Source organism: Schistocerca piceifrons, chromosome 3, assembly GCF_021461385.2.
Source record: "Schistocerca piceifrons isolate TAMUIC-IGC-003096 chromosome 3, iqSchPice1.1, whole genome shotgun sequence".
Lineage (NCBI taxonomy): Eukaryota > Metazoa > Arthropoda > Insecta > Orthoptera > Acrididae > Schistocerca > Schistocerca piceifrons.
In genome coordinates this window covers 389442243-389466065 of record NC_060140.1, presented here as the reverse complement: position 1 = coordinate 389466065, position 23823 = coordinate 389442243, and the positions used below count along the sequence as shown (strand labels likewise).

The 23823-nt window shown below is 40.9% G+C and overlaps 1 protein-coding gene across 2 annotated transcripts in view; it reads right to left on the bottom strand.

Moving 5' to 3' along the window:
• Positions 1–1296: 1296 nt before the first annotated feature.
• LOC124789400 (solute carrier family 22 member 7-like) overlaps positions 1297–23823 on the bottom strand; it is a 90225-nt gene continuing 67698 nt past the window's right edge. For both annotated transcript variants that reach the window (XM_047256739.1, XM_047256740.1), the window contains exons 6-9: positions 20845–21066; positions 7355–7569; positions 7037–7224; positions 1297–2127 (exon numbers count right to left, since the gene is read on the bottom strand). In XM_047256739.1, coding sequence (XP_047112695.1) covers positions 1903–2127; positions 7037–7224; positions 7355–7569; positions 20845–21066 — 850 coding nt within the window. In that variant the 3' untranslated portion in view covers positions 1297–1902. The remainder of the gene's footprint in view (positions 2128–7036; positions 7225–7354; positions 7570–20844; positions 21067–23823) is intronic.

Genomic DNA, 23823 nt, shown 5'->3' with positions numbered 1-23823 from the left:
TACTGAAATGATACAGTTCGTCATCAACGTTTGTAGTTTGATGACTGTCTGCCGAGTTATTTTGGTGATGTGTATTAGGGTTTATTGCGGTGTATTAGACGGTCAATTGTTCATGTGTTTACAATAATAAGCTCTTGATCGTTGCCTACTCTGTTTGAGTTCTTGATTAACAGTTCAAATTACGACTGTGATAAAAGTCTAAACAAATATATCTAGTCTCCTTGCATATCAAGATTATCTGCTTGTAAGCATCCTTAAATTTCCACTTTTTATCCTCAGTTGTCTATTCTTACTTTCAACATACTGTGCCACACATGAATTCCACCTGATTTTAACACACTCATATTCTGTAGTAAATCCTTCCTAAAGAAAAGAAGCAGCTTACACACACAAATATAGAATAAGGAAAAACTATTTTATCAAAAGGGCTTAAGAAACAGCATGAAACAAAGGAATTTGAGTATAGGAACTATCTATTTACGGCACTATGCCAGCGTGAAAACGGTGGTCAGTTTGAGCATTTCCTACGACATACATTATTAAGTGGTGGCAAGTCTGTGTACAATAGAATACTCATTTTCCATTTTCTTTGATCTCTTTAGGACATACTGAAGCATGAAACACGAATGTGATTTTTTTCATTTCTAAAGAAGTTCTGTATGACACATCAGGTAAGTACGATACGTGTGTATGTTTTTCTCGTTCTCATTCGGCTACTGGTTAATCCAAACATTTTGTTTGCATATACGTTTCCTATTAATTATATTTCATTTTGAGTAAGGATGTCCATTTCTCAGTTTTCAGCTATGTTCCTGTAGAACCCAAAATATGCCACTGCAACCCCTTGATCGTTACTCAAATTCTTTTTTTTTTTATGGTGCCTTTCTGCCCTATACATTTTATCAAATTGTTTTTCAGTGTATATATATCTTAGCAGACGTTGCAATCGACAATGCGTTATTTCCTATTCATATACTCGTAAACACTGTTGAACACAGCCAGCAGAATATATTTTTAAAGGTATACCTGAGTTTAGTTCAGCGTTATGTGGTATAATAACTACCGAGGAAAGTGATACAGAGGTTATACACGGACTTTCTGCACCAGATGCTATGGATTCAGAGACGCCGTTCTACCCGGGATAGAGTTTTCTCTCTCTTCCCTGAATCGCTCCAAGCGAACTCTTATCGACTGCACGTAGTCGGTTTCCTTTCCCATACTTGTATATTCTGAACCAGTGATGTAAATAAAACATATAGAAATATATATCTTAGAAATGATACTTTACGCATGAGATTGATATCATCATGTCTGTGTACTATTGCATAAATGCAAGGAGAAAGATTGTTTGAGAATTTTTGAGAATCGAAGTCACAAATTTGCACATAGTTTTCTCATAAAGAAGTATTATGTATACACATATTTGAAATTGTAGGGTACATTTTGCCCAGCTTCACAGAAACAAAGGATAATTACTGTTGTACACCATTTTCTTATTTACTAAGAAAATCGGAAGACTGCTATTGCCAGTATATTAACAATACCATGGTGATGAAAACTATCAACGAAATAAATATCGTTCAAACATACCTCACCATATCAAAATGATTATTTCGCATAATGTTGCGAAACATTTTACTAGCAAAAGTGAACAACTCTTTCAAATTTTGCGTACGCTGTATGTCTGTCTGTGTATCGCCGTACTTTATCATATTGTATTACTGTTGCATGAAGCAAAAGGCACACAGTCGACCATGACTTCTTCATATTTTCGTTTAGTGATGGTACTGTTGACTGTCTCGTAGCCACACTACGGCAGGAGGACTGTCCGGGTCTGCTGTCCAATTAGTTTTCTTCTGGAAGAATAATATCAGATCATTTCCAGACAATCATTTTTCGAAATCATTTTTCGAAGTCATATTTGTACAATGTATCTCTTTCTGATATGCTGGGCCTTCTTATCGGAAGGCTCCAGAACTTTTGGTCACACCCATATGTGGAAGCGTCCTTCAGAGTTTCCGGAAGTTTTTCATTCAGTGATTCAGGCAGGAATGACATCAAAATAGATGTCACCAGCGTCACCACTGCCAATACGCCGAACATGTAGTACAGGCCAGACGTTGCTCCCTGTTCACAGAAAAAGAGTTCCGTTACATTTCCTGCTATCGCTGTTAATAATTTAAAGGCTTCTGCTTCTTCGTTAACGTAGCCGTCAAATGAAATGAAAAGACACGTGCACTTTTTAACGCATGTTGAAGCACGACGCCTCTAATAATCAAAACAACCTGGGTCCCGTGTTCTATCCCACCAAATGCTTGAATTCTGAATAAAAACCATCGGCAATGTCGACCGAAGACTTCGGGTATAACGAGTCACCCACATTATGCCAACAGTCCTATTAAGGCGGGCGAAGGAGAGGAGGTACTTTCAAAGCAGTCTGTTTTCTTTCAGTTCGGAAACTTCCTAGAGGACGGGAGAATCAGCAATGATTAACGGCATGGGGATGCAAAAGTCAGTGGAAACCACTGCTTTAAAAGCACACACATTGCATACACAGGACGCGTGACCTGAAACATTGTCATGTCGATGTTTTAAATTGACAAGGTTCTGGATTAGTGCTACCAAGGGGAAGACAGCCTCGAGGAAAAGAATGAATGATCACCGAAAGAACAAGTCTACCAATCGGAGTGTGGGATGTCAGAAAACTGAACGTGCGGGAGTACCTAGAAAATCTAAAGAGAGTAATGCAAAGAGCCAGTCTAGATATAGCGGGACTCAGTGAAGTAAAATGGAAAGATGATGAAGATTTATAATAAGGATCAAATCTAGAATAGCTGAAAATTGGTATAACTGGAGTAGGGTTCGTTATGAATAGGAAGGTAGGGCAGGGAGTGAGTTTCTTTGATAGTTCAGAATTATTCTTGTAAGCGTAGGCTTCCGCGGCCGTTGTCACAGTCAATAAAATTCTTCTGGATTGGAACTGCTTTGTCAACTGTCAAATTCTGACCTTTCGTCGGCCATTGCAAGACGCCTTCCTCAGGGTTTGTTGCTGACTCAGCAATAAACCCTAAGAAAGGCGTTTTGCAATAGTCGCCGAAACGTCCGAATTTCACAGCTGACAATGCGGTCCGAAACCCAGAAGAATTTTATTGACCAGAATTACTCTCATCAGGATCGACAGGAAATCAACGCCAACAGCAACTGATCACGTACACATACCGACATCACAAGCAGAGTAAGACATAAAGAAAGTATGCATGGGGATATTGAACAGGTAATGCTGTAAACTGAGACGACAGTCTAATGACATTGAGATACTGGAACATGGTAGTAGGAAGGAACATGAGAAAGAGTTACGGAATAATACGAGCTTTTAGCAATGAGTTACAAGCAAAGGTCTCAAAGGAGAAGACTGCTTCTGCAATAAATTTCATCAAGTAATAGTAAGTACACTATTCAAAACTCACAACAGGAGGTACACCTGGAAGATTCTAGTTGGATAATATCACGATCAGAAAGATACTCCGAAGTTAAGTATTGGGTAGAAAGCCGTACCCACAAACAGAGACAGATTTGAATAACAATGTAGTAATGATGAAGAGAGGATTGAAACGTAAGAGAATTGTCTGGAAGAGTCAGCGTGGAAGGAAGTGATCTATGAGCTGAAGCACGAGGAATGATGATATGCATGCGAAATTCGCTAATGCTATAAGTACTGCGACAGTGAATTTCATGGTACGCAATTGAACAGAAGAGGATTGGACGTCTCTAAATCGCAGAAGTTGTACAGACAAACATACGTCTACAAGGCAGGTAACGGCAAAGGAACCTTTTGCAACAGAAAAAATAATGAAGATGATCAAATAAAGAGGAAAGTACAAAAATCTTTGGCAAAGAGATGATTACAGCAACGTAAGTCACTTAGGAACGAAGTAAATAGATACGGCAGCGAAGCCAAGGAAAAATGGTTGCAGGAAAAATGTGAGGAAACTGAAAAAGAAATGGACGTCGGAAGAAACTAATTCAGCATATAAAAAGACAACACAGCCTCCGATTAAATTAAAAAGAAAGGTGGAAATATTAATGGCGCAATGTGAATTTATTATTACACGCAGAAGAGAGAGCGAATACGTGCAAAGAGTACACTGAAGACGTGTACGAGGGAAAGGGCCTGTCTGATAACGTGATAAATGAAGAATATATGGAAGATATCGGGGATCTAGTTTTAGAAGCTGGCTTTAACAAAGCGCTGAAGAACTAGAGATCGAATAAGTCGGAACGGATGGATAGCATTCCTTCGGAATTTTCGAAATCGTTGGCGCAAGCAGAAACCAAACGACAGTTTAATTTGGTTTGCAGAATCTGACAATGGAGACATACCGTCAGACTTTAGGGAAAATATCATCCACGAAATTCTGAAGATAGCAAATAAGAGTGAGAACCATGACATAATCAGTTCTTGCATCCAAGTTGTTGACAAAAATAATATACAGAGGAACGGAAAATAACTGTTTAGACGACCTCTGTTTTGGCTTTAGAAAAGATAAAGGCACCAGAGAGGCGCTTCTGACATGACACTTTACAATGTAAGAGAATCGTCTGGAAGAATCAGTGTGGAAGGAAGTGGTTTATAAGCCGAAGTACAAAGAATGATGATATGCATGTGAAATTCGCTAATGCTATAAGCACTGCAATAGTGAATGTCACGGTAAGCAGCTGAAATGAAGAGGATTGGACGTCTCTAAATCACAGAAGTTGTACAGACAAACATACGTACATGATAGATAAGACTTCAGAAGGAAATAGGAGTACGTTACAGAGAAAGATGGATAAAATACAGCAAGAATCAGGAGCGAATTATAAGATTTTAAGACGAAAAACTAGGTGCTCTGATTAAAATAGTTTTAACAGAGGGATGCAGTCTTTCACCCCTACTTTTCAATGTGTGCATCGAAGATCTAATGACGGAAATAAAGTTTCAATTGAAACGAAAGATATCAATGTTAAGATACGCTGATGATATTACTATTCTTATTGAAAATAAATAAGCATTACAGAACGTTTTGAATGGAATGGTTTTATACACAATATCGATTGAGAGAAAATGGTAGGAAGGCAAAAATGACGAAAAATTGATATAAAATATTATTAAAATGAAATATATGCATTACTACAGAGAAACAGAGCTAGGGAAAAATTCAAGTGTAGGGATTATTGGCGAGAAGAAAATAAAAAGAAACACAATGTTACAGATATGGAAGGAATCTCAGGCAGAATAAGAGAAAACATTATAAAGTAAATAAAAAATATTACATGAAAAAGCATTTAGGTTCATGCACCACTGTGGTCATGCTCCGATGATAAATGACCTAAAGATCGGTGCAAGATACTAATTAGTGTTTTTAATACAAAAGTAGAACAAAAACTACAGAAAAACTCTTCAGTCAACTCTTCTTCCAGAAGCTAACAAATAGAAAATGGACTTCGCGATCACAAAATGAAATTCAAATCGAAATATACCCTACTTAACAAAAAAGAGGGAACTTATACGGGATGTGAGGGTCATAAACCGCATTCGAATTGTTGGTTATCGTAGCGCTTTAATATGCACAGTAGAAGTGTGCATAAAACTGTAATGAAACTATACCAGTAGGATAGAGGCCATAAATGTTGATTACTTTTATTTATTTTAGAATAGGATTAAATTAAAGAACAAGTTCAGTATCTTAGACTACGAAGAGTATACTGATATTGAAGAAAGAAGGAACTGTTTAGCTAAGGTACTCAGAGAGAGGGAAGGGTGTTGGGTGTACCATGAAATCGAAGGGAAAGAAAATCTCATATGAAACATGGCAGCTGTTGTGGAGAAAAAGGGAATTTCAAGGAAATGAACGGGAGCAGTTATACAGAACTCAATTAAACAAATCAGTTCCAAAATGACCTCGAGGGTGTGAGAGAGAGTACAGTGATACCTTTGTAAGAGATGTAACTGAGAAAAGAAATGAGACAGAAAATAATCATAAGTTGTAGAGCAATTAGCCTCCTCTACACATTATTGAAGAATTTCATTAAAACTATTGACAATGAGGAGGAACATTAGATTTTAAACATGAATATGAACAAACTGGGTTTAGAAGTGAAAACAGCATAATGGGTCACTATCAACACTTCAAAGATGTTCTAAAATGGGAAATGAATAGCAATAAATTAACATTTTACCTTGAGAAAACATTCCGCATTATTTCCACAATATCTGCCCAAAAAGCAGTTGAGAAACAATATTGGTTCACCCTACACTACTGCTATTCCTAGCTACTCTACAGTTTTCAAAATTCTAAGCAGAAGCAATGCATATTCACAGAACGTAATTTATATACTATAAAAACCATCTTCACTTTGATGATGAAATCAGTCGTAGGGTTACCTTCAGCACGGATAAACTTCAACCAAAAACGACACACTAGTGAGTGTTGATACGTATGGCTGACAAATGAAATATAGTAACATGAAAGTAGTGTATAATTAACATCTCGAAAAGAAAATCGCAAGTGAAATTTGAGATCGTTTGCTAAACCGAATAGAGTATCTTAAATGAGTCTCTCACATGTCTGAAATGGAAAGTTCACACACAACTAGCACCGAAAATTTTGACTTGTTTAGATGAGGCACAGACTATTAATAAGAAAACGGTTAAAACATGAAAATGGCTCACTGAGAATTGGACACATGCATATTATGAAATAGTACGAGTAGATGACATAAGAAAGACAAAAATTGTCGGGAGACTGATGAAGTTCTTTGTTGGTCAGTATGAAAAATAATTTTCAAAGAAGAAGGAGACGACAGCTAAATAATGGAAGCTAGGTGGTCGGGTTCAGAAAAGACGCAGGAGCCACGAGCTTCTTATTAATGCGTGGAGAAATTAACGAGAACGCATTTATGGTAAATTAATGGTTGCGGTCATGATCGCTATAACATAACTGCTGTGAAACAGTGTAGTATCTAATCATTACCTATAAATCAAGTGTATACGTACCATATAAGCAAGGTAAGGGGGCGAACACATGACGCACTGAACAACGACGTATTCGATGGCGATGGCTATCTGCCGTATACATGTTGGGTGTATTTCAATACTCTGCAGGTTTGTTAGCGACAGCGAGGAGCTGGCACAGAACTGTAGCACCAGAGACGCAGTCGTTAACATCCACTGAGGAAATGAATCTGAACAAAAGAAAACATCCGTCTCAAAATGTAGCAAATGACAGTACAGTTTCAGTTGTTTCTTACTTTAAGTAACAACAAACAATTTTTTGGTAGAATCATCAGTAGAAAAAAGAGACTTTCTACTTACTTGCAGTCAGGAAAACAAGTACGACACACACGGCAGCAGCCGTCAGTAATATGAAACAGTGTGTTATTCGTCTCCCGATCCTGTTTCCTATTATGTGAACAGCATACCCTGCAAAGAACTTCAAAATTCCTTGCGCAATGTAAACAATGAAAGGGTTCTCTCCAAAACTTCTGCTGTTCATAAGCAAGGTGAAAATAACGAGGGAACTCGCAGACCTGTAAGCAGAAATAGATTTGTTATTAATACTTTCACTAAACAATAAGAAATATCCCTACTGAAAGCAACTCGTATAATAATTTTTAAGAAAGCATCATATACAATAAAAATACTCCACTCGGTAGCAGAGGTCTAGGAATTCGCATCTAAGAACGTCACAGAAACGTCTTAGGTTCTGATTTAGGCCTTATACTCAGCTCCAAACCAACGGACCGCGACCGGTTCTGGAAACGAAGCTGCTTCTACTTCGCGTGAGGTTAGCTATCTTCACTGAAACAGTCAACCGATGCCAGAGACCCCTCCACTTTTCTGACGAGACCCTCCGGTAAGCAGACGGCCACTGACCTTCATTCCTGGCCTGTACGCTGTTTCCTTAAGGGGCTCTAACATCCATCTAACGCTGGAGCTCGCAATGACCAGGGAACCTATCCCCTGAATTTCTCAGGACCTCAGCCTCAAGAAAAGAGGTGACCCACGCCGACTCAGATGTTCTTTCAGCAATGGGCGATACCTCAGAGACGGACGGGGAGTACCGTAGAGTCAGTTACCTCCTTTCACCCTGCTCCTAGGCAGGACCCTCTGTTCGCCATTTACTGTCATACGAGTGTCGACAATCCAAAATGAGCGAACCAGCAGGCGAGAGGGAGCACTGCCGCATCTAGAATCCTAGGCGACGCTGTGGGCACCACATGTGCCAAAACCTTCGTCACGGATGCCCGAACACCACCGCAGCACGATAAATAAATGAGGTTGTTTGAGTGATGAACAAATACTCCTGTTGCTAAATAAAAATAAACAGTACAGACCTGAAGCCATGACCAAACTGATCCGAGTTGTTTCCGGACAGTGGCCAACTTCCCCTGCATCCCCATACACTGTCTGGTTACATTAATTTGAACACTTGTTAAAAGCTTGAATAACCACGTTTTGCAGCGCGGACCATGGGGAGATGTGAAGGAAAGAATTAAGTGAGACTCTGGAAGTCACCGACTGGGATACGGAGTCACGCCGACTCCGGTGCCGTGAGTAGCTGCGCTAGGTTTTACGATTGAGGTTGTCCCGATCAGCATGCTCTCTTAGATTCTGGATTGAGTTTTAATCTGAGGAGGTTGGTGTCCAGGGGAGTACAGCAAACTCATCTGCGTGCTCCTCGAACCAGAAACGTAAATTGTGAGGTACGTGATAAGTTGTATTGTCCTCCTGGTAGATGCCATCGTGCGGAGGAAAAAGAAACTGCATGCGGGGGTGGATATGGCCTCAAGCATAGATGAATAATCGTGTTGATGCATCGTACCTTCCAGGGAACGCCACGAAAACATCCCCCAGACCGTAACTCTACATAATGCTTGCACGTTCTTGGCTTTCAGACATTTAATGCCGTACACGCCAACGGTGACCTGATACCTGGAAGGTCACCTGTAGCCATTCGGTGCGTTCAGTTGCGGTATTTTAGTACAAATTGCAGCCTTCTTCGCCGATAAAAAGTACATGAAGCCGGTCAGTGTGGCAGAGTGGGTCTAGGCGCCACAGTCTGGAACCGCGCGACCGTTCCGGTCGCAGGTTCGAATCCTGCCTCGGGCATGGATGAGTCTGATGTCCTTAGGTTAGTTAGGTTTAAGTAGTTCAAAGGTCTAGGGGACTGGTGACCTCAGATGTTAAGTCCTATAGCGTTCAGAGCCATTTGAACCAGTACATGAACCAGACTCTTGCTGTGCAGACCAATTCGCAGCAGCATTAATTGAACGGTAGTTGGGCAGTCACTGTGGCAGCCCCTTGGTTCTTCTGGGAGGTTGGTTGCTCAACAGTTGCGCGTCTGTTCACCCGTACACTTCTCCGCCAACTGTGGTGCCCCACATTTGCCTTGGCGCTGGTTTTGGATAGCACAATTTTGTAATCTACGGTATACTTTAAGAACGGCGACAGGCGAACAGTTTACAAACTCAGTCGTTCCGGAAATGGTTCCAACCTTTGACTTGAAAGTCAATGATCATTCCCATTTTGATGTCAGATAAATAGCTTGGTTTCCGGCAACGACTGAACTGTTTTCCGCGTCACCCCAACACGCTTTATATACACTTCACTGCTTGTGCTGCCACCTGTGACTGTGAGTGGTTATTACACGTTGCAGTCGAAGACAGGCAGTAGTCACATTAGTGTGACTGGACATTGTAGGACAAGTTTAGCCCCTTTAGCCCCTATCCGTCTTTAATCTATGTTCGTCTATACAACAAGGAATACAGCACTAAGCTTAGCAATAGCCAGCTAGTAAACTGAGTCTGTTTATCAATACACTAAAAAGTCAATCCACGCAACACTAATGCACGAAAACTACGCAGCCACTTAAAATGACTTAACCGACATTATTTATCAAAGTTTAAAACATACATACCATTCACGTCTTCACATAAGCACGCGAAAACAAACACTACAGCAATTGCTATCTGGGAAAAGGTAGTTACTGTGACTGTGACTGCGACTATTTATTTTATGTCTTCATTTCATATACTTCTCCTTATGTTTGCATTGCAAACTGACTGAGACGAAATTTTCATCTTATTACGGGTATAAGCATTCCTTTACACTCTCGCATTTGGTTGTTAGAAGTACATATTTATGAGGTAAAGCACTGTGGCTGGTTTAGCGTGAGAGCAACTACATGTCCGTCTTCGTCTCTTGGTTACTAAAGAAGAAATGAAGAAATACAAAGATGCTCTCATGGCAATTTTGAATGCATTGAAGTTCTCTGTATCTGAAATATTAACTTCAGAATCGTATAGAAAATGGAGCAGCAGTAGATACTAGCCAGCGTATATTCATCGCTTTAAAAATCAGTTACGAACAACAAATTTTGAAAAAATATGGTAAATAAAGTAAGACTGGAGTCACTGACAAGAACACTAATTAATATTGCTGTTTAACATCTCTGTTGTGTAGCTTATTTCTACAAGAGGAAAACTGTTAATAAAATTAAAAGTTTGGGACAGAAATACAAGTCTGCTAGATTCAAGTCTGATTTTACTGTTGCTTAAGTATGATGTTGGCCTAGTATAATGTCTAACCGAAACGGACAATCAGCATGACACCAAGGGCTGATTTTTTGGCAAGACAACAGGAAGTATAGATAGCAGATCCCTGTGTAGCCACCTGTTACACATCATCCCCGCTGAGGACTGAACAGGAAATGTGAAAGGTAGATATAAGATTGTACAAGAAGAGGAGAGGTGAAATTGGCTAGTGACTCATATAAGTGAAAAAACTACTGAAAACAAATTTCCTATTAAAATAGGAAAACAGTTTTCTTAAGACGTGGATTGGAAACACATTCCGATGGCGAATGGCAATGATAGATGTGAGGATAATGGAAAGGTGCTAGAAGGGAATGTAAAGACCAAAGTTGGTAACACAAAGTTTGGAATTAAACTAGGAAGAGAAAAAGATCTGTGTGTATAGTTTAAATGACATCTGTCTATACCAGTCTGTGGACACTTAAACTATTTATTCCACTGAAGATCAGTTTCATTACTACTATTATTGTTATTGTATTTTGGTGTTTAGCTGTTGTAAGCATTGTTGACACTGTGAAAAAACTGTCTCATCCACAAGTACCTATCCAACAAAAAGCACAATTGTGATTACCTAGATTACATTAATCATTTAACTACTGATATTGGTCATATATACTTGTATTAACATGCACTAAGGTAAACCTGAAATAGAAAAGAAATGAAATTGTTACAGGTAACAACAGCTGTGAAATTTATATAACATATTGTCAAGTGTGTAACATTCTACATAAGAAATTCATACAAAATATACTGCCAGCAAAAAATTAGTACACCGTTTTAGGCGTTTCCAATTCATTCAAGACTTATTGTTGCAACAGCGCAAATGGAGTACACCAAAAGATTACATTTACAGACCAATAGCACAAACAATGCTGAGATTCCAGGTATCGACCGATGCTGAAATATCCGTTAGTACGTAGTGTACTCTCCACGGGCATCAATTCAGGCGCTGACTATGCAACCAATCGGTCGTACAGATGGTGAATACTGTCCTGGGATAGCCCGCATCTCGTGGTCGTGCGGTTGCGTTCTCGCTTCCCACGCCCGGGTTCCCGGGTTCGATTCCCGGCGGGGCCAGGGATTTTCTCTGCCTCGTGATGGCTGGGTGTTGTGTGCTGTCCTTAGGTTAGTTAGGTTTAAGTAGTTCTAAGTTCTAGGGGACTTATGACCACAGCAGTTGAGTCCCATAGTGCTCAGAGCCATTTGAACCATTTTTTGTCCTGGGATACGTTATGCCCTGTTGCTCGAGTTGTTCACGTACTTCTGTAAGAGTTGTTGGCTGACGAGTTGCACGAGTGACTTCTTGTCCCATCATAACCCACAAGTGCTCGATTGAAGACAAGTCCGAAGGTCGTGCTGATCAGAGAAGTTGCTACACCTCTTGCACAGCACGTTAAGTTTCACGGACAGCGTGTAGGCGACTATTATCTTGTTGGATCATCACATCACTTTCCTGCTGCAAGAACGGCAAAAGAACGAGTCAAGCAATATTCTACTCGCATCGAACACTGATTAGCGCCCCCTCCAGAAACACCAAAGGCGAACGAGTGTTGCAGCTTATGGACTGAAGACCACAACAACAACAACGAATTTAGTTGATGAAAGGAGACAATATAAAGAGGCAGCGAAAGAAGCTGGTGAAATGGAACACGAACGGCTAAGAAATGAGGTTTAGAGAGAGAGCAAACTGGCTAAGCTGGAGTGGCTAGAACGCTATACATGGTATTTCCGTAAGAGCGTGCAAAAATGTAACAGGACGTAGAGAATACTCCACTTAATAATTGGAGGTTCAGACCGCTAAGCAAAGAAGGTAAAACCGAATAGAGGAAGGAATATTTATAGAGGCTCTGCAAGGGAATTAAGTTAAAGATGATATTATAGAAAGGAAAGATGAATCAGATAAAGATTAGAAAGGAGATACGATAAAGCAGCAACAATACCACAGATCACTGAAATACCTAAGTGGAAACAAAATCCTGGAGACGACATACCGTAAGAATTATTGAGATCCTTAGGGAAGCAAGACATGACAAAACTATTCCACATTATGACCCCACACGAGGTAGGAGAAATACCGTCATAAGTTAGGAAGAATTGAATAATTGCAGTTAAAAAGAAGGCAGGTGCTAACGGGTGTGAGTACTACCGAAATCATTGCTTCAATAATTCATAGCTGCAAAGTATCGATACGAATTGTTTAGCAATGAAACAGGAAAGTGATAGGAGCCAACCTTGCGGAAGATCAATCTGGGTGGAAACCCCAGAGGCAATGCTGAGCTTACGACTTATCTTGAAAAATAGTAGGATAAAAGGCAAACCTTCGTTTGTAACATGTGTAAAGCCAGAGGAAGTTTTGAGAATGTTTATGGAATATTTTGTCGGTATTTAGAGGAAAACAGATATACTACTATACACAGCGTTTATGTTCTGGAGTAATATTTAATAGTTCGTTATGAACCGGCTTACAGCTTTCGAGCCATCGTCAGAAAACGTAATTCTAAACAAATTGTCCACACATCAGTGAAAGTTCATAGCTATACAAAGACTGTTTTTCAAAGACACGTGACTTACGAATATATATCGATACAGGAAGATAAGCATAATGTTGCTTCGCAAAGAAGATCTAAAGAAATAAATACACTGATAAGCCAACTCATTATGACCACTGCCCATTGCAAGCTTGGATGCCTCATAGTGGCGTTACGGACACGTGACGCAATAATAAATATATGTAAACCTAGCAGAGACGGATGGGAGAATACCCTAGCGAATATATACGCAGCAAATGCAGAAATCCACTGAGATAAGCCAGTTTGCCAACGTATAGGTTCTTATTACACAGAGGTGGTGAACGAGTATCCCTAAAAAAGTGAAACTAATCGAATATTCACGTGCTACTGTCGTGACCATCTAAGGAAAGTGGTAGAAAGGCAGTGAAACTACCACTAGGCACCAAGTAGTTGGACGTCCACGGCTCTTCACAGAACGTTGGATTTGGAGGCTTGTCTGCTGTGTAAAGTAGCATAGATGGCGATCTGTGGCACCTTTGGCGAAAGAGCACAACGCCGGTGGATGCACATGTGTTTCATAGATCATTCAGCGGACATTGTTGAACAAGGAGCTCAACAGCAGACGACCCCTGCGTGTTCACCTGGATGACGGCATTTCTGTACACGACCATCGACCTGTTGTAGTAAAAACGTGATTTATCTGATGAACCGGCGCTTTTCCAGTGGTAAACGGTCCAATATCGATGATCCCGAGCCCACTATAGTCGTAATTGACGATGTCGTTGGGCCAATATGTGCCTCCACGAATCCAGTACGCAGACAGCTTTAAAATGACTGCTCATTCAAAACCACACTACATACACACGGATCCGCGAAAACAATTCCACAAACAACTCAAACAATACTAAAACTGTGGAGCCACAAGGACGACTTGTAATTCGTCATGGGACCTCTGGTATTAATCGAAGACATTAGGTCAGCTGCGGACCACCCGCATCCCTTCATGCTTGATCTCTTCCCTAACGACGATGTCGTCCTTCAACAATCAATTGGAATAATTTAAACAATTTTTTTAACAATCGACACAATCATACGAAATAAAGAAGGGAGTGATCCGCAGACAGTGCTCCAATGATCGACCTGGGGAAGTCCTTCAAACGTAAGTAAGGTGAGACAGGCAGCCCAGTGTAATACTCACTTAACAGGATGGCAACTCAAACTAGTCACAGTTAAACGCAAGACCAACACTCTCGCAAAATCTGCCTAGCGTCCGATGCCTAATACAACGATGGAATAACCCATGCCAGGCAGACGGGCGGACTACACTCCTCACATCGTAAACAACAAATATTATACAAGAGATCATGTTCAAGCGTAAGAATAATCCTAGGTAATGACAGCAATTTGTCTCCACGAATCCGGTACGCAGACAGCATTAAAATGGCTGCTCATTCAAACCACACAAGATGCACACAGATCCGCGTAAACAATTCCACAAACAACTCAAACAATAGTAAAACTAGTCACTGTGGAGCAACAAGGACGAATTACAAGTCGACACAAACACAGAGAACCCAGAAGCCGTCGGAAGACCAAATACACGTCGTCCGTTGAGACGACCGACCGAACGACCAACCAACGGTCGCTCTCGCTCGGTCAAGCAAGGCAAACGTCGTAGTATGAATCGCCAACTAACAGCTTGTTACCATGAGGTCACTTCGGCGGACGGACACACTCACAATGGTGGCGGTTTCACTACTCGGATTTAACGATCCATTCTGTGGTGTCACTGCCAGACACCACACTTGCTAGGTGGTAGCTTAAATCGGCCGCGGTCCATGTAGTACAGGTCGGACCCGCGTGTCGCCACTGTAATCGCAGACCTAGCGCCACCACCAAGGCAGGTCTCGTGATATGAGAGAGCACTCGCCCCAGTTGTACGAGAACCTAGCTACCGCCCAGTTGTACGAGAACCTAGCTACCGCCCAGTTGTACGAAGCCTTTCTCTCTCATTAGCCGAGAGACAGAATAGCCATCAGCTAAGTTAATGGCTACGAACTAGCAAGGCGCCAGTTGTATCAGTGCCTATAGCTTACAAGTATTCAAGAGAGATGTATTCCAAGGCCTAAATAAAAGATAAGTACTAAGCATCTACCTACTTTTCTTCTTATTCATTTATAAGTTCTCATGTTCCAGACTTCACGCCCGTCTGCTTTAGCCTTGCGTGCCCTATCGGCCACAGCGTTAGTCTAGCATTCCTTTTCAGCCATCAACATCACGGTGTCGGCCCAGCTACCGACACAATACATTCAACTTAAACTAGCTGAATCCGGTCCTCGGCGTGGTCGTGCATTCTCGCGACCACATTCTTCCATCGGGCAGTGCATGTATCGCCAGCTGTCCCTGCGAGTACTGGCGCTGTGCGGACCTCTCTGCTGCTCCGTCCCAACTGAACTCCCACACAACGAACCGGAAATACTAGAGGTCGCTCCAAAGATAGTACCACAGTACTCGCTATCGATAAACGCCGCTGCTGCCACTCACGGGCAGACAAAACGAGCAAACGTAGTGGCGCCAGTGAACGCACTAAGAAAACGAGAGGTCACAATCCGAATACACGACGCCAAACTGTCAACGGCTCAAACGCGAGCCGGGGTGCGGCTCATCGAGCGACATGAAAGACGAGCAACAGTCACGAAGAGAGTGAGGCAGGTTTGCAGCCTGCTACTGATATTATTGAATCTATACGTTGATAAAGCGGAAAAGAAAATGAAAGAGAAATTCAGAAACGGAATTAAAGCCGACGAGTACGAATAAGATCGTCTTGAAGAGAGATTTACATGATGAAAATATGAAAATCAAGCAAAGTAATTAGATTAGGAAATGAGACACTAAAGGCAGTAGATGACTTTCGCCAATTGAACATTTAAATAACTAATGATGGCTGAGGCAGAGATTGGCAATAGCATGAAAAAAATTTCTGAAAAAGTGGAATTTCTTAACATATAATATAGATCTGGCTGTTAGGAAGTGTTGTCTGTAGGTATTTGGAGTTTAGTTTTGTGCTGAAGTGGGATGTGGACTATAAGAAGTTCAAACGAGAAAGGAATGTAAGGTTTTGAAATGTGGTGCTGCAGAAGAATGCTAACATCAGATGTGTAGATCACGTAACTTACGAGTGAGTAGTAAATAGAGCTGTCAAGAAAAGAAATTTCTGGTGTAGTTTGAATGAAACAAGAAGTTGCTTGATAGGACACATTCTAATACATCACGGCATCATCAGTTTAATACTGAAGGGACGTTATGGAGGTAAAAACTGTAGAGGGATACCAAGAGATGAATACAGGAAGTAGGTTGAAATGTAAGTAGGTTGCAGCAGTTATTCGGAGACGAACAGGTTCGAACAGGATAGACCCACTTCATGGTCATGAGCTGTAGAAGATCGGTCTTTGAACTGAAGACCACAACAATAGTACTCTTCCAATTTCTACATGTATCTAAAGATAAAAGAGGAAACTAAAATATTGCGTAGTATTGAAAGATGTAGTTTCGATAAGTAGCTAGAATAATTAAGTAATTATTTTACATTTCTTTGTTACAAAATGAGAGAGGTTTGGAGTGTCCTCGTGTATTCAGCCTGGAGGCATCGTCTAAATCAGTGGTTGTCAAATGTTTCTATTCAAGAGCCAACACTGACATTGTGGAGCGGCCTCTCGGGCTGCATATGTACCGATCTCATTACTGAATGGTAAATTACGTGAATTAGTGTGTTATGAGCCCCCAACAGACTAGTTATAGAAAGTGGGATGCTGGCCCCCAAGTACTGATCGGTAGAAGTCGGCATCATTCGGAAAACTTCGTGTCGACTCTTCTGTTTCAGGATGCTGCCAACCAAGAACCCCCAAAGTTGCGACACTGTAATTGCCTGACGAATTGTTGCTGTGTTGTGTGAGCAGTTTATTAATTAATTAGTAACCTTAATAGTACCTATATTTAAATGCGTTATGGAATATGCAACTCGATCACAAACATTTACTAAATGCTTTGAATGTAATTTTTCTTCTACTCATTGCGTTGCATTACAACAGCTTTATTAATTCCATATTCCTTGCCACAGATACGTATTGCGTCTTAAGATGGCCGTCTCTATAATGCGCACTGACGACTGCATTTTGCTTCCATAGAATATATTCGCAATCAGCTGTAAAATGGAATGACGATAATGGAAATTTGTGAAGGACCGTGACCCGAACCCGGGTTTCCCACTTATTGCTGGCGGTCGCCTTAGCATTTGGCTACCCAAGCATGACTCAAGGCCAGACCCAAGCTGCCACATGTCGTCAACCATGTGTCTACAACCTGCACCTGTACAGCCGTTATGTTGATTCCCGTACAGGGGAGGCATTTTACTTGACAGTCGCTTGCTCCGTGTCGGCGGATAAATACAACACTGCAGTGCCTGCGTTGTTCCGAATTACTGTGCGATGCAGTGTTCCCTCGGACGTGCATGCATTAATGTATTCCATATCGCCTATAGCCGCTGCAGTTCCTGTTCTTTCCGACATGCGTGCATGTTCTGAGGATCTTTGTATTTTAATTCAGAATAACACACGCACTGCAGTATCGGATTTCACTTCCCTTCGAAATTTATACTATAGCGTCTGATCGGTACGAGGCACACACTCCCATGAGTTGTCAGCAACGAGAGATAAACAGCAAAACATTCCCCACTCACATCCTCTAGCCACACAGTGAAGCTGCTTACCGCTCCTGCCCCTGACGTAAACGGCCAACTTTACTTGACTCGCAGCAGATTTCACCAACGTGAATTAAAATAGGGAACATCTTAAAATATTATTCTCTATGTAAGTTTGTTTTATTTGTTGCTGATTGTGAGCAGGAAAACTATTGTCCTGAGAAGTTCTCAATGTTAGCTGACGTTACTGGATTCAGCTGTTAGTGTCTAGATGCATAGCGCTATAAAATACGACCGCGAACCGTGGGCTGCACGCATGCTTGGTTCGGGCCACAGTTTTGACGACCGCCGGTCCAAATGCTGCGATATTTCAGTAATCTGACCGTATCCTGAAGCGGCCCTGACGACTGTTATCTTCCACTGGACGCAGTGTTCCGTAGCACGTCCCTCCGGCAGGTGAGCTCAGCCCCGAGGTACCCCGTCATGGCACGCTTGTGAACGGGGGAACGGGGTGGGGGCGATGGACGAAGTGCCCGGCCCGGGACATTGTGGCGTTACATCAGTTCTTCAGCTTGCGCGGCATGAATCGTTGTTTCCACATATTGTCGAGGTCGGGACTCAAGCCTTACTGAAACGGGGACCGTCATAACAAATTTCGTCCAAATTTGTGATATATTCAGGACTTGACCAGATATGAAGAGGAAGCTATAATATATGAGAGTTTAGGAAAAATTGCATTTTTTGACTCAGGTCAGGCGATGCATGAGACACTTAAGTTAGCGTAGTTTATTCGCAGTGTTTGGTGCTGCTTAAACAGTGCACTACGACAATCCGAGGATCGTGGGTTTTGTCTTTATGCGGAAACTTTTTCCTATTTTATTTTTTCTTTTCAATTTTTACGTTGCTTGCACTGCACATAAATCTAAACAATGCTCACTAGCCCGCATCTCGTGGTCGTGCGGTAGCGTTCTCGCTTCCCACGCCCGGGTTCCCGGGTTCGATTCCCGGCGGGGTCAGGGATTTTCTCTACCTCGTGATGGCTGGGTGTTGTGTGATGTCCTTAGGTTAGTTAGGTTTAAGTAGTTCTAAGTTCTAGGGGACTGATGACCATAGATGTTAAGTCCCATAGTGCTCAGAGCCATTTGAACCATTATTGAATGCTCACTATGTTATGTTTACTAATATTTTCATGAAACATCTCTTTTCGTTCATAAACCATTTTCGTGGACTGGAAAGATTAATCTGCAGCCAACATTACACATCAAAGCAGAAAGTACCATTCATTTCGAATATTACAGGATGATACCTATGTGAAGAACAACTAACTGAAGAGAACCAACCAGAGTTGGTCAAATAGTTGCTCTTCACACAGATAGCATACCTGTAATGTTCGGAATGAGCAATACTTTTAGCTTTGATGTGTAATGTCGGCTGCACATTAATCTTTCGACGACGATGAACGTGACTTATGAGCGAAATAAGTCGGAATAAAATATAAATAAAGTCAGTAATTGTCTGTCATGCATTTTATAAAATATTTTCGTAAAAGACATGGAAAAGAAAACAGAAAGAAAAACTTGGGATTTGAACTTAAATTTTCCAGGAAGATTTTGTGAGGCGTACACGAGAATTTCGTATATAAAATTAGATACTTTTATTGTTTTGCAGTTGATAATTTACTCTTGCTGAGGTAATATTCATTGTAAAAACAGGGGAAGTAGTAACTTTCTCGGTATGTGATACAAACGCTGCATTTTTACAATTACATTGTTGTTTCAAACTTTCTATAAAGAGACAGACGTGATTTACATTTATAAAAGGTTCTCTCTCATCCCGCAGTTTGCCACCAAACTAGGTGTAGCGCGTCATTTCCCCAAATACTAATGAAAATAGCTGGTGATGTTCTGTGGACTCTGTTTTGATCCACCTTTTTCGGGACGCAATTTCTTTTTCTCCTTCTATGAGATAAGAGCAGTTTGTGAATTCTTTGATGATATTCTTTACCTGATGATCAAAACAGACAGGGAAGTGTTGCGCTAGCGGAGAGGAGATGGCAGAATCACTTTAATACCGCACGATGGCAATCCTTCTTCGTCTTGAAAAATCTCGCAGCATAAACGTGCATTCGATAGCCCCGCCACACCCACAAGTCAATTAAAAGAAAAAATTTGTGTCCTCCATGTAGGGCTTCATCATATCACTAAAAAAATCATAAGCTGTTGCTAAGTTCCCCACATTTTGATTATTGCAGTGTAAGTAACGTAAAAATTTAAAATAGCGTTTTGACCCCACGACGCTCCAGTTACCAGACTGCTTTCTCTCCGCTGCGGAGACCACATTAAAATAACCGGTGATGCCTCACACGAGCCACCACAAAAATGCTATTTTTTTTCTAAATTCTTGGTCCTATGGAGCTCTCGCTTCTGTCACTCTGATATCTCGCCAATCTCTGCGTATGCCATAAATAAGGACGAAATGTGTGATGTGTAGCGCGGTCCTTTGTTGGGTGGAAACCACTTAGCTTGCCAAATCATCATGTACCTGCTTCTTAGCAGCCTGCTTCCTTTCACAACCACTTTTATAACTGGATCCTATAAAATACGGAGCTGTTGTCTGAAATGAGAGTAGTCTGATACCGGCTTGCATCAAATTTACTATCTAGCAAAACATGTGAAGTTAACGTCTAAAATATTTCAATTGTTCATAGGAAATTTGACGAAAGACGTAAGATTAACTTTAACAACTAACTCTATCACTGTGATCAAAAATGCTTTACGTGTACACAATAATTCATAACCTACTACACTGAAATCGTAGTTCCTTACTGCAGCAGTTCTTTTTAAAACAATGGCAATTACCTTAACCCTGTTTAAGTAATGCTTATTTGCTTCTATTCGTTTTCATTTCAGAAAGAAGTAATACGTAACATGTAATTAATACTAATTTAAAGTAGTTACTGTCCTTTAAACTGAATGTAAAATGCTATGATTTAATTGCTGTTACCTGCTAATCACAAGCAGAATTGTGTTTTTGAAGAGATTCCTGTTCGTTAAGATGTTTATTATTCCCATATTGGGAGTTCTTTGATGACACAAAAATTTAAGCTTCATTGTGGTATCAGGAGGTAACGGCTTGCCATTTGTTGCCGCCACACGTTCGAGAATCTTCAGCGCCTCATCAGGACGCCCTTTGCTTAGTAGCCATCTTGGAGACTCGGGTAAATACCTAAAGAACAAAAACGTAAATAAATAAACAAGTAAACACAATAACAACTTTCTCTTCCAATACATTTGAAGCAAATGCCGATGATCATTTCAAATAAATAAATAACGTAGGTAATAAATAATCCCAGCTGAAAGAAAATTGTAGGATCTTTGGTACGTTTCCATTGCGCACTAAACCTGTAGCTTTGATTAAACGAAATAGTAAAACCCGAAGAGACTTTCTAATGTAAAGAAAGCTTCAGATACGAAGTCTGCCCTTTATCGCATGCAGATACACTGGATTATTAGTTTCGGCAGGGCTAAGCTGCTATCTTCAGATTTGCAAGGTTACAAATATCACGAAACTACTACACTGTTGTAGCCGTAATCGTAAATTTGTTTTTGGCGTATCTGCGTGCAGAGGTTATGAAATCCTGCTGTGCGACAAACCGTATGTTTATTTTGTACCGGCGTAACGGACTGTGAATTTGAAATAAAAAAACAAAATTACTTTTAGATGAGTTATTACAGCAAATATAAATATATACATACCAAAACTAACTTTACCTAATGGTTAAAAGAGAGTAAAACACTAGAAAATATGTGTCCTCATGGCCTAACACGAAGTGACACATGTGTCTGAGTTGACAGCCAACTGCATACTGCCGGATGCCATTTGGGTTAACAAAGTAATACAGAGGAGTACCACCAGATGGCAGCAGTCTATTGAATAATAATAAGGAGTAACACTAGAAGTGCCACACTTCCCCGTACCCCTAGTTGTACCATGTGGGTCATTTTTGACTCACAGTAGAAAACCACGTTTTATTCGTATTTGGGTGGTGTTCCGAGTGTCTTCATGTTGGCAATAAGTCTCTAAATGAATAGTGCACTGTCAAACATAAATTTTCAGAGTAAGCATTGTTTTATTTTAATTTTAGAGAAGGAATTCCACAATATTAATCAACCGTCGTTCAAACAAGGAGGTAAAACAATATTATAATGTTTTTTTCTTTATAAAACGATTGAAACAGAATCAAAATATATTGTTTACGTGAGTATTGGTTCAAGTGGCTCTGAGCACTATGGGACTTAACATCAGAGGTCGTCAGTCCTCTAGAACTTAGAAGTACTTGAACCTAACTAACCTAAGGACATCACACACATCCATTCCCGAGGCAGAATCCGAACCTGCGACCGTAGCGGTCGCGCGGTTCCAGACTGAAGCGCCTAGAACCGCACGGCCTACATGAGTATTAATAATATTTTTACTTTTATAGAAAAATAAGGTAAGTATCAAATATTTGTGGAAGATCCTAAAATGCAGCAGGTGACTAAAATGCTCTGCATGATTTCTTGGTTATTGCAATCAAGTAACTAAAACATAAGAACAAATAACTTCAGCCTATAACAATAAATATTTGGAAATATTTAAGAACAAGGACTCGACAGAATTGCCTCAGCTGGGAGTCAGACATTCGACAAGAGTTTTTGCTCGGCAGCTTTTGCACCCATGCTTGCACTTGAAGCATACGCTTGATGTTTTATTTCCCTTTGTTGATTTGTTGCTTGAGGAAACCTGAATTTGACAAGACCATCCACTTCCATATTGGCCAGTGCCGCTATCGAGTGCCTGAAAGGGGAAATTGACCTCTCTCGGATGTTTGTAAGAGGCAGCAAGCTCTCTGTGACTCTGTGTATAAAAGTCCTGAATTTGACAGCGCCTTTTCCATACTGGCCAGCGCCGGTATCGAGTGCCTGCAAGGGGAGACAGGCTCCTGTCTGCAGTTTCTAGAGGGCAGCAAGCTCATCTGCTACTCTGAGGATGAAGTCCCGACGTGAAATCTTCTTAGAGCTAGGTAATTTAAAAATTGTGTGAGCGTTATCATGGCAAGGTCAAGAATATTGTAAAAGACACGCACAGGCCTTCGGTGGGTGCCAGCTCGGACACTGCAGTGTCTAGCCATTTGGTCAATTACATCGACTGTATCCTTAGTCCCATTATAAAACTTCACAGTGTCTGGAAGTTTATTCCCAGTATTCTCATTCGTCTGACATCCAGCATACTTGTTATTCAGAATACGGGTACTTTTTTTTCTTTTTCCCCTGGTAAGCTGTGAGTAGATTGTCGCCTGACTTGTAAGTGTGTTGCATACAATGTGTCATCTCCACTTCGCGCTGCAGGAAGGACCTCCTTGAGTAATCTCCGAAAAGCTCCAACTAAACTTGTTCCTTTTTGTTTCAGCTCATCTGCCAGTTTCAGGAGGTGAAGAAGCTGTTAGTCGTGACGTCCCGTAAGGGCTACGCACCTGACATCTGCTGTTGTGCAAGAGAACTGTTAGCAGTGTCCCAGACAGCATTGGAGAAGGGGACGGGGGAATTCCCCACTGTATAATATGTTATTCTGTAGCTTCCCAGTGTCATTCCGTAGGTCTACACGTCGCCACTCCATAGGAAACAGAAAGCCGCGCTGATACAAAACATCAGCCGACTTGTGAATACTTCGTATTTCACGTTCTTTTTGGCCCAAAGTATCATAATATACTCTAACATCTCGTGAATAACGTCTAGGCACGCCCAGAAACTATTTAGTGTCTGAAAGCCGGTGTTACTGATATCAGATTGCGTTAAAATGCGTGTGGGTCTAAAATGACCCACATGGCACTACTGGTATAACAGGTAAATTTTTCATGCTTCTAGGTGAGCTAGGGGGATGAAATTTTGATGAATTGTACAACCCCATAAATGATGAAAAGTCACGGGAGCGTTTGATCCTGTG